The sequence below is a fragment of the Chrysochloris asiatica genome, unplaced genomic scaffold (assembly GCF_000296735.1).
Source record: "Chrysochloris asiatica unplaced genomic scaffold, ChrAsi1.0 scaffold00257, whole genome shotgun sequence".
Lineage (NCBI taxonomy): Eukaryota > Metazoa > Chordata > Mammalia > Afrosoricida > Chrysochloridae > Chrysochloris > Chrysochloris asiatica.
Genome location: NW_006408775.1, coordinates 1,663,442 through 1,674,671, shown reverse-complemented (window position 1 = coordinate 1,674,671; position 11,230 = coordinate 1,663,442). Strand labels below are relative to the sequence as shown.

The window sequence follows — 11,230 nt, the reverse complement described above, 5'->3', positions numbered from 1 at the left end:
GTGGGGCTCAGTTCACCGCACGTCGCCCACCATGCGGGGCGCGGGGGGCGGCGCGGAGGAGGTGTCGGCGGGGACCGGAGTCCTCGGCGGCGACTCGGTTCGGCTCCCGTCGCCTCGGGCTTCGGCTTGGGCTCGGGCTGCAGCACCGCCCCCGCTCCCGCCCCGTCCCCGCCCCTCTGCCCGCGGCCCCGAAGTCCCCAGCGCCGGGCCACCCCCCACCCCAACTCTGGCCTCTATCCCCCGCCGGCCGAGGAGGGGCGTGGTTGCTGGGCAGGGGGAGACTCCCTGAGACACCCCCACCCACCTACCCCACCCTCCGCTGTCTCAGCAACTCCACAAGCCCCACACCCCCTCATTCCCCCGCTCTGGGCAGCCTCCTTGACGCCAGAGTCTGGACTTCCTAGTCTAGGAACATTGAGTACCTGCTGTATGCGCCACACCAAGACAGGCTTTTGAAAAAGGACAAGGAACCCCACACAGGGGCCAGTGGGTAAAAGCAAGGTCTTCCACACCTCACTAGCCCTATCCCAGCGCTGACCTTGCTGCTCACGCCCTCTTTGTTTCATGACCACTCAGAGCTGCCCCTGTCCAGCCTAGGTGAACCCAAAAGGCCTAGAGAGGCTCAAAAGTGACATGGTTGTAACCCCTCCCCATACCCACTAGGTATGCACTCCGGAACACTCCCTGACCCTCCAGTATTTGTGTTCTGTGAAAGTCTTTAAACTCACCCCTCCCTGCCCTTCCCTCTGCTGGGGCCCCTGACTTGTGCCACCAAGAGGCCCCATGCCTGGACAATGACTTTGCAGTTGCTGGTTGGAACAAAGATGGGAGGGTGACATCAGCTTGTCCAGCTGAGACATGGGGGTCTGTGCAACCCACTTCCTGCCTGGGATGCACTGAGCTTCAGACTGGGCTTGAAGCCAGCAGTGGTCAGCACATACCGGGGGTTGTCCTATACCGAACTAACTCCCAGACAGACAATAACAATCATGGGGACAAGTCTGAGAGACAATCACGTCACGTATGCTTTTGCCATGCCTCTGTGGGGACCAGATGTGGTGTGTTTCACCTGTAACAACACTTTACGGCTAAAAAAACCCCTCGTCTGCAAAGGAAGGCAATCCGGCTTAGGTCCAGGGCTGGGAGGTTCCGGAGTCCAAACTACTGTGAAGCCCTCTTGCAGTCTCAAAAGTTGGAAGGCAGTTGAGTTCCCCTCACCCCCTCCAGCCCCTTGTACATACCTGGTTCCTGGGGGCCAGGCAGAGCAAGCCAAGCCAGTTCCCCATGGGGCAGTGGCAGCGGCAGCGGCAGCGTCAGTAGCAGGCTGAGCCTAGTTCGAACTACCCCCTTGCTTCCTTCCAGCGCCCAGGCTCCACAACCCCCGCCTGAACACAAGGCCCACTCGGGAAAGGCCTCCAGGGCCGGGGCCCCTTGGGTGCCACACCGCAGCTGCTGCCCCTAAAAGCCACTTAGGCTGTATAACTGCCCCTCACCCCCTCCTTTGCAGTTCTGGCTAATGAAACTAGAGGCTTCAACCTGGCTGGTCGCTATCTGTCTGTCTGTATGCCTGGCCTGTGACCGGTCCTCCCTGGAGCCAGCCTGATGCTGGTTCGCTGGAAGGCTGTGAGGATGGTTGGAAGCCCACCTTGTGCCACACCTGTGCAACCAGGACTGGCCAGGTTGTAACTGAAAAGCTACACCAGCATGTACCAGTGTGGGGTCGAGTGTTGGTTGGGAGATCTCAGGGCCGGGCTAGTGAAATTCATTCCTTGGATCAGAGGGCTTGGGAACTCCATCACTGTAGAACATTCTCTCCTGGTTCTGTTAGGAAGCCCTCCCTGGTCTTCAGTAGCACAAGATTCAGCTGTTCCTCCTCATATAACAAAGCAAAGGAGCTCTGGGGCACAGTGGTTAAGTGTTCGGCTGCTAGCTCTTTAACCAACTCTTCTTCACAAGAAAGATGTGGCAGTCTGCTTCTGTAAAGATGACAGCCTTGCACACCTCCAGGGCAGTTCGACAGGGTCACTATGAGTCAGAACTGACTGGCTCACAAAGATTGGTTTTTTGGTCTCGGTGACAGAGGATGGAGCAGGGAGGAGAGTCCTGCAGGGAAGAGTCACATCAGGGGGCTAGGAACCAAGGAAGGGTCAAAGGAACACTGCAACCCCAGAGTAACAAAGGCAGCTCCAGGGTAAAAGGAACTCAGGAAGTCCAAAGGGAGTAACAAAGGCAGCTTCAGACTAACAAAGGGGTCAGGAACAAAGGCAAGCAGAACCAGAGTGAGAATTTCAAATGGGGAGAGCAGGAGAGGAGAAACCTGGGAACAGGAACAACACTTGGCTGCTAAGGACGAAGTCAGAGGTTCAAACCCACCAGCTGCTCTTCAGGAGAAAGATGTGGCAGTCTGTTTCCATAAAGGTTTAGAGTCTCAGAAATCCTATGGAGGAGTTCTGTTCTGTACTACAGTGTTGCTAGGAGTCAGAACCAACTCAACCACAAGGTTTTTGTTTTGTTTTTAGCAGGAATAACTGCCCAGAACAGAATAAACTGGGATGGCCCTGAAAAGCAGAGGTGAGGAAAGGTAACCCACCTCCCCAGCATCAGCTGCCCTGAGGCACCTGGGGCACTGTGTTGGAGAGGGAGGCAGAAAGAGAATTGCAGCTAGGCAAAGGCACGTAAGTGTGAAGTCAGGTGCTGAGAAGCTGAGAAACTGAAGCTGTTTGGATTTGCTGGGCCCAGGGCCAGGGAGGTGGCAAGGGAGGCCCTGAGGTCAGTGCCAGGTGACCATTGGGCAGGGGTCCTGAAGAGAGTGGACTATTTGGCTGTAGGCACTATGGGGTAAGTACTAGACTGCAAACCACACGGTCAGCTGTTCAAACCCACCAGCTGTTCCTTGGGAACTCTATACATTAACAACAACTACATGAGCCTATGGCCCAGCTCCCTAGGTCAGGTGGAATGGGGGTCAGATCAAGAAGTCCCCTGGTCCACACTGCCACTTGGCTGTCCTTTCCCTCCTCTGGGCTTTAGGAGAAGTCATTGGAATCTTGCTGTGGTGCTGTGGGTTAATGTGCCAGACTTCAAAGCCCTTTGAACTGCAAGATTGGTGGTTCAAACTCACCAGTTGCTTCTAGGAAACCCTATAGAGGGTCACTATGGGTCGGAGATGACTCAACAGCACTTAACAACAACTGTAGGATGCGCACTAGACTACTAACTGCAAGTTTACAGGTTCAAACCCACCAGCCACTCCTTGTTGTTAAGTACCTTCAAGTCAGTTCCAACTCATAGCAATCCCATATAGGGTTTCCAAGGAGCAGTTGGTGGGTTTGAACTGCTGACCTGTGTGGTTCACAGTCCAGTGCTGGTCCTACAGTGCCACACCCGAAGTCCTTGGAAACGCTAAGAAGGGTTGATTTGAGTCAATAGTGACTCTATGGCACTTAACAACATGGATGAAAGGAGTCTTCGGAGCGCTGTAGGGTAAACCCCCTACTACTGATACTGCACTGTAAGATAAGCACTCAACCTCAAAGTTCACACTCCTCAGTTGCTCCTCGGAAACCCTATACAGAGGGGCGCTACTCGACAGCACTTAACAATGACGCTAACTACAAGATTGGCAGTTCAAACCCACCAGTACTTCTGAAGGAGAAAAATCAGACTTTCTGCCCCCATAAAGATTTCGTGCTTTAGAAATCCTATACAGGGTCGCTAGGAGTGGAAATCGACTCATAACAGTGGCGAGTGGATGGCATGCATGAAGGTTACCCCAGACCTAGATGCTCCTTGGGAAGACGCAGCGAGTAGGGGGCTTCCCTCTGAGCTTTCAGCTTACATCCCTCTGCAAGGCCCTCAACCGCCAGAGATGGGGAGGGGCCTGCGGCCTGGGCGGGGCTCAGGGTGTGGCTGTAGGGCGGGCAGAGATCTGGTCACTGCCGGAGGGGGGCTAGGCGGTGGAGTTCGCAGTTTAACGCTCCGCTCCGGTAATGGTCCAGAGCTTCCCCGCTGGCACTGCTGCCCTAATGGGCATTAATGGACCCACGAGGATAACCAGGCCTCACTTAAGGACGCCTCCTTCCTCAGACTACCTCAGGCCCTGGGCACTCCTTAGGGTCCGAAATTGGAGCAGGCGGGACCAGCAGGACCGGAAGAGATTAACGGAGACCAGAAACGAGAAAGCGAGAAAGATAGGAGACAGAAAGAGAGGAGCGGGGGTGGAGGTGGGTGGGAGTAAGATGCGGAGAAGACCCAAGAAGGAGGCGGGCGCTGGGGCAGAAGGACCAGTGACCAGGGACGTCTAGGCAGCTCTGTCCCACCTACTCTCTTAGGCCCCGCCCCTAGCCCTTCCCAAGACTGTCTCCGGAAACAGCAGCGGAGCAGCGCTACCTGCTGGCTCTACCCGACATTGCATGCCCGTGGGGCAGCCTTTGGACTCCCTCCTTCGTCCAACCGTGATGCTGGAAATTAGGGTGAGGATGTCACCCTAAGACTAGTTGGACTTCAGGGGAATATGGGGTGCCATATGACACGGAGGGGACCGCTGCCTGACTCCGAATCTGTTCTGCCCGCCCCCCACACACACACACACACTTAGACCTGGCACCAATCTCTGGGCTGGGGTGCCACAATGCCACTTGAAATCTGAACACAGTGACCTAGACAGTTTGAGGTTTTCACGGCCGTTGGGTGGAGTCAGAGGCCAAATTTAAGAGGCTTCGATGGTGAGCGTGGAGGCGCCCAGATGGTTGAGTGCGATTCAAGTAAACTCCGAGGAGGGAGGAAGCAATTCAAGAGGGAATATGATTGAGAGGGCCCTGGTGAGGCAGAGGACAAGTAGACGGGCCCTTCATCCCTGGGAGGACGGCCTGGTGAATGACGGAGTGTCTGGGGGAGGCCCTCCTTGACATCTCAGTGGATGGGTGCAGGGCCCAAGGTCTGTCTGGTCCCTCCCTGGACGGGGCCTCCTCTGCCTCCAGAGACCCTGGGACCCAGCCTGGACCCTACCCCCAGATCAGGAGGCAGCACTGGCAGAAGAAGGAACCAGTTACCCGCAGCATTTTCGTCCGGATCCGACGGCAGGTGGGGGAGGGGGGTTCCCCTGGTCAGGAAGGGGTTTCTGGCATTTGCCAGGACGTGGGAGTGGTTGTTTGCAAAGTACACAGAGCGGAGGAAGGGGTCACACTCAGGGAACCAAGAGGGGTTTATTGACGAGACAGCGGATCTGGGCAGAGCTGTGCGCCCGGGCTGCTACACCAACACCTTCAGGGTCAAGCACCGGGGCGTCATGGGCAGAGACTACGCTCATGGAGGTCCCGGTGTGAGGCTGGGGCAGATGAAGGAAGCCAGCTGCGCGGACCCTTACTGGGCGGGTGGTATCTCCTCGAAGGCTCTAAAAAGAACAGCACAGGGAGGTGCAGAGGGGGCCGTGAGACATCCACTGTCTGCCGCCCGGGCTGGAAGGGTAGAGACGCGCGGGAAGAATTTTCTTCTTCAAGTTAGAAAGACTGAGGGTGACCCGCGGGGGCGAGGACTTGCCCTCTGGATCTCACCGAGAGATCCTCTACCATCGGGGCCCCGGGCCTTACCTCTCCCTCATGTACCTGGAGGGCGCCGCTAAGGCCCAGGAGTGGGTGTCCTGTCGCGGCTCCGGTTTCGGGGTGCGCGGGCTCCCGGGTGCACGGACTGGAAGCTCTGCCTGGGAGCTTCCTCGTGCCGCCTCCCGCAGCTTCTGCACCCCCGAGGGCAGCTGCACGACAGCTTCCCTGACAGAGGGCTCCTGGAGGGACACGCCCAGGCCAAGGGCCCCCGGGGTGAGGGTATCCCAGGAGCGGCGCCACCTGTAGGGCGAGCGGCCAAGGCCCAGGAGCAGGCCAGCAGCCCGACCCACAGTGCGGTAGCGAGGGCTTGCCATGTGCTTGTACCAGGCGCCGGCGGGTGCAGCCAGAAGCACCATTAGCAGCAGCAACGGCAACCTGTACAAGGGTCGACCCCCAAGAGTTCCCTGCCCCAGCCCAGGCATGCCCCGGCCTCGCACCAGGACACGCACGTCGACGGCCTCCTGCAGGGCAGTCTTGGAACGGACTTCTTTGGGTCTGGGCACAGGCTGGATCGGACCCTTTTGGGGCTGTAGCGCAGGGAGCGAGAGGCAAGGATGGCACATGGCCGAGACTGCTATTTCTGTTGTATGGCCCCGCCCAGGCCCCACCCCCGCCTCCGCGGTACCTACTCTGCGCCCCTAAGGGAAAGGGAGGGATAGAGGGGGGTGATGGCTCCCAGGCTATTGGAGGTGAGGGAGCCCGGAATGTCCTCACTGAGTGCTGAGTGGGTCTCTGACTGAAACCCTCTGGAGACTCAGCTAAGGGCACTCGTGCCCCCCTCCCCCCGCGCCCCCTCTGAGGAGGCAGGAACTAGGGGAGCACACTTCACCCAGCTCCTGCAGGAAGAGATTGGGAGTTGACCCAGCCCCGATGGGGTAAAGCTGGAGAGTTGCTAAGTGGGGTCCTGCGAACCATTCAAGACCCCTCTATGTCTCCTCCTCTGAGGTCTGTGGCTTGTCCTCATATAGCTCTCAGCTCCTCCGCCCTACACCCTTTCCTGTCTTCTCCTACCCCTGGCTTTTCCCCACCAACCCATTTCCCAGCTATGGTCAAATGAATGTGTGGAACCCAGCTGCCTGACCACACCATGCCCTGACTGACAGTTCACTGATATAGAAAGAATAAGGACCGTGTCCCTCCTCTCTCACCCCCAGCCCTGACCAGCTCCAGCAGCCCCCGTCTGGCCACACTGGGCCCAAGATTACCCCAGGCAGTGTTGGTGTTTTTTTGTTTCTTTTTTGCCTTATACAACAACATATGATTTTGCCAATCTCTATAGGTTCAAACCCACCAACTGCTCCTCAGAAATCCTATATAGGGTCAGACTCAATGGTACTTATCAACAACAACATAGGTTGGGTAAGGAACCCTGGTGGGTAGAGGGTTACAAGTTGAGCTGTTAACTGCAAGGTCAGCAGTTCAAACCCACCAGCCATTCTGCCAGAGAAAGCTGAAGCTGTCTGCTCCCATAAATATTTATAGTCTCAGAAACCCTAAAGAGGGTTTCTAAGTTTTCTATAAATGGAAATCAACTGCATGGTAGTGGTTTTTGGTTTGGTATCTCTCGTGCCTGGACGATCCTCTTCCTTCTCAACCTGGATCTTTTAGGATCCCCCTAAAAGGCTCTCTTCTGAGTATCCCCCTCAGAGTATTCCTCCCTGTACTTACCTACACTTAACAGCCCTCTCCCAGAATGCAGGCCCGACCCATTCCTTCCTTTGTCCCAGCCCAGGATGGATCTAGCCCTCAGAATAAACGGACCCTCAAACCGGCACACACACACACACACACACCCCAGTCCTCAGCAGCCACACAACTCATGGGACACCTTCTAGGCGCTTCATAGAGCAATAGAGTCTGTTCCAACTCACAGGGACCCTGTGAGTTCCTGACATTATAAATTTATAGGGTTTCTGACACTGTAAATTTCTGCAGGAGTAAAAAGCCTCATCTTTCTCCTGAGGAGTGACTGGTGGGCTCGAACCTCTGACTTTGTGATTTGCAGTCCAGTTTTACCCTACAGAACCATCACACTCCCTTCAAGGTCCTGTTGTTATTGTTAGGTGCCATTGAGTTCATTCCTACTCATAGTGACCTTATACACAATAGAACGAAACAATGCCCAGTCCTGTGCAAACCTCACAATTATTGTCACGCTTGAGCCCATTGCTGCTGCCACTGTGCCACCCCCATCTGGTTGGGGGGGCTCCCTCTTTTTTGTTGACCCTCCACTTTACCAAGCATGATGTCCTTCTCCAGGAACTGGTCCCTTCTGATAACATGTCCGAAGTCTGAGAGACGAAGTCTTGCCATCTTCCTAGGCACCAGGAATTTTGTCCCAGATTCTCATGGAATATTTATTGTGACCTGCAAACAATTCTAAAAGATGGGACTATAATTTGAGTCCACTTCACCAAAGAGCATTACGAGGATTAGTTAATCCAAGAAAACCTGTTGGGTAAACTGAGGGGAGGAGTAGGATTCAACCCAACTTCCCAGCTCAAAAGTTCAGGTTTGGGAGCAACTGCTGTAGTTTTGCATAGAAACCTCCTTTCTCTCTCTCTGTCTCTTTCTTTAAATAAAAGGAAAGGGTGTTTGGTGGGGGTTGAAGATGGGAAGTAACATGAGCCTGTTCTCTCTCCAAGACACAGAACCAGATGTACATGTTGTTGAAGGGGCCACAGGAGAGCTAGGGGGCAGAGGAGGGCACCTGTCTGGTAGTTCCCGGGGTCCCCCTCCTCCTCAGACTGGAGCTGTCTGGGGAGGGTGGGGAGCAGCTACAGCAGTCCTTCCCTCAAAGGCTACCCAGAGGGGTGAAAACTGTCATCGGATTCCAGAGGGTTAGATTCCAAGCTGCTTCGTGCTTAAAGGTAGCGGGTGTGATTGTGCGGGGGGAAATGCCTCAATCTCTATTTCCTCATTTGTTCATTGGGGATACCCATAGCGACCACCTCGACAGATTAATAATCCAGGCGTGGGCACTCAGTAAACGTTTCTGGCTATCTGTTGCTCTAGCTGTTCCGCAGGCTGACCAACGCTTCGATGGAGAGGTTGAGTCATAGGAGAGGGACAGCGGTAGGGAAAAGCCACCCGCATGCCTGGAGGGGCCTGGAGGACCCCAGAGACTAGAGGGCACCGCCAGGAAAGACGCCCCCGCCGTGCTCCCCGGGGCCCCCTTAGTCTGAAGAGCTGTTGGAGTGCACGGTGGGCGGGCGACGCGGCACACGGTCCCCTGACAGGGGCTCCAGGGACCCCAGGGACTGTAGTCGTGGCCGGGGAGTGTCTAGGGCGCCCCCTGGAGGCGGACTGGCAAGCTTCAGGAGAAAGGCCCATCCCTGGGAAAACTTGTTTAACTCTATGGTAAACGCAGTAGACCTAGCTCTAAGTTGCAGTATGTTGTTGTTGTTATTGTTAAGTGCCGTCGAGTCGGTTCCGACCCATAGCGACCCTGTACAAGGTTTCCGAGGGTGTAAATCTTTACGGGAGTAGAAAGCCTCATCTTTCTCCCGCGGAGCAGCTGGTAGTTTCGAACTGCTGGCCTTCAGGTTCGCAGCCCAATTCGTAACCACTACGCTACCAGAGCTCCGTAAGTTGCAGTATAGACAAATCTAAACACAATGTAGAAGCAAAAAGCCCCCACCGGAATCTACAGTCGCAGAGTCCATTCCTACTCATAGAGGCTTTAGGGGACAGAGCAGACTCATTTCATAGGGTTTCCTAGACTGTGAATCTTTCTGGGAGCAGATAGCCTTATCTTTCTCCCTCAGGAAGTTTCTGGTGGGTTTGAACTGCCAACCTGTGGTTAGCAGACCAGTGCTTAACTCACAGTGCCACCAACTGCCTACACAATGTGGAGTAAAAAATAAATTAATAAAAATCTTTTAAAAGGATAGTTGTTTTTTTTTTCTTTATTGTTTCCTAACCTCTAAATAAGGAGCTCTGGTAGCGTAGTGGTTACGAATCGGGCTGTGAACCGGAAGGTCAGCAGTTCGAAACTACCGTAGGATAAGCCTGGACTGCTACCCACAAGGTCATCAGTTCAAACCCACCAGCTACTCCTCAGAAAACCTATGCAGGGTTGCTATGAATCAGACGGCATTTGACAATAGTAACAACAACAAATACCAGCAGTAGGCTCTTCCACTTGTCTATAAACAAGCCTTGGTGGCACAGTGGTTGAAGCATTTGGCTCCTAACCAAAAGGTTGGTGGCTGAAACCCACCCACTACTGGGAGGGAACTTGGCAGTCAAGTTCCGTAAAGGTGACAGGCTTGGCAACCCTGTGGGGCTGTTCTACTTGGTCCTCTCGGGTCACTATGGGTCAGAATTGACTTGACGGCATACAGCAACTGAGAAGAGTAAAGTAGCCATCAGAGCGCAAAGACGTCTTCAAGGTTGAATTTGGGACAGAGGAGCTGCACAAAAGTCTGTCACTACGCCTGTTGGGGGTGCAAGAAGCCCAAGAACTAAGTTAGGGGAACAAAGCACAGAAGAGTTTCAGGTTTCCCGGAGGCTCCCAATCTGGGTGCAGAGAGGGGGAGGGTCCATGTCCTACCCAGCCCCAATCCTTGGGACCCCTGTGATAAAGAACCCTCCCTGAGTAACTGGCCAATCACTTTAGATCACAGTTTCTCAAATTTGACATTTTGGACCAAGAAACTGTCTATTGTGTGGTGATGTAGGCTGAACACTTGACTGCAAGGGTGGTTTGAACCACAAGGTCAATGGTTCAAACTCACCAGCCACTCGTTGGAAACCCTATACAGGGGTGCTATAAGTCAGAACTGACTTGGCTGCACTTAACAATAACAACAATGCTCTAGTGTAGGGGGTTGTTCTGTGCACTGTAGGACGCTTAGCAACATCCTTGATCTCTCTGCCCATTTGTGGTGAGTAGCATAATGTCCCCCCAAAGACGGCCCTGTCCTAATCTCCAGAAACTATGAATGCATTATGTCTCACAGAAGGCGAAATTACGGTTGTAGGTGGCCTTAAGGTTGCTAATTAGTTGACTCCAACACTTTGGTGGTGCAGTAGTTATGTGCTTGGTTGATAACTGAAAGGTTGGTGGTCTCAGCCCACCAGCTGTTCTGAGGGAGAAAGATGTGTGTTTTGGGTTTTAGTCAATTGGTTTTGAGATAGAGATGATCCTAGATTTTCTGTGTGGGCCCAATATAATCACAAAACCAAATCCATTGCCAAGTCAATTATGACTCATAGCAACTCTGCAATCCAGAGTAAAACTACCCCCTTACGATTGATTTTCCAAGGCAGAAATCTTGAAGGAAGCTGACTGCAACATCTTTCTCCCGCAGAGCAGCTGGTGGTTTGAAGTGTTGACTTATAGGCTAGCAGCCCAACACGTAACCATTTACCTCCTGCTCCACCAGGGCTCCTCCATGGAATCACAAGGCCCCAAACCCACCACTGTTGGGTCAATTCCAACTCACGGTCTTGTTGTAGTTGTGTACCATCAAGTCAGTGCCAACTCATAGCCACCTTGTATAGAGTTTCTGAAAGTGGCTGATGGATTTGAACTGTCAGCTTTGCTGTTAGCAATTCAATGCTTATTCTACAGCCCAAGGATCTTATAAAATCCTTAAATGTGGGAGAGGTAGAGAGAGTCAAAG

At 54.0% G+C, this 11,230-nt stretch overlaps 1 protein-coding gene across 1 annotated transcript; it reads right to left on the bottom strand.

Moving 5' to 3' along the window:
- Positions 1-12: 12 nt before the first annotated feature.
- On the bottom strand, positions 13-6,163 carry LOC102842441. The gene is made up of 5 exons (XM_006873955.1): positions 5,589-6,163; positions 5,366-5,392; positions 3,779-3,909; positions 1,242-1,385; positions 13-266 (listed from the first exon to the last, which is right to left on the bottom strand). Exons 1-5 carry the CDS (start codon positions 6,161-6,163, stop codon positions 13-15), a joined length of 1,131 nt encoding a protein of 376 aa, XP_006874017.1.
- Between the last annotated feature and the right edge of the window lie 5,067 nt (positions 6,164-11,230).

What these genes read in the sequence shown, in the direction of transcription:
- LOC102842441 (XM_006873955.1), bottom strand. Translation starts at nt 6,163, where the DNA reads ATGTGCCATCCTTGCCTCTCGCTCCCTGCGCTACAGCCCCAAAAGGGT. An exon ending in TCCAGGTACATGAGGGAGAG is followed by an intron (nt 5,393 to 5,588) that starts GTAAGGCCCGGG and finishes TGTTCTTTTTAG; the next exon opens with AGCCTTCGAGGAGATACCAC. An exon ending in TCTTCCCAAGGAGCATCTAG is followed by an intron (nt 1,386 to 3,778) that starts GTCTGGGGTAAC and finishes CCTTGTGTTCAG; the next exon opens with GCGGGGGTTGTGGAGCCTGG.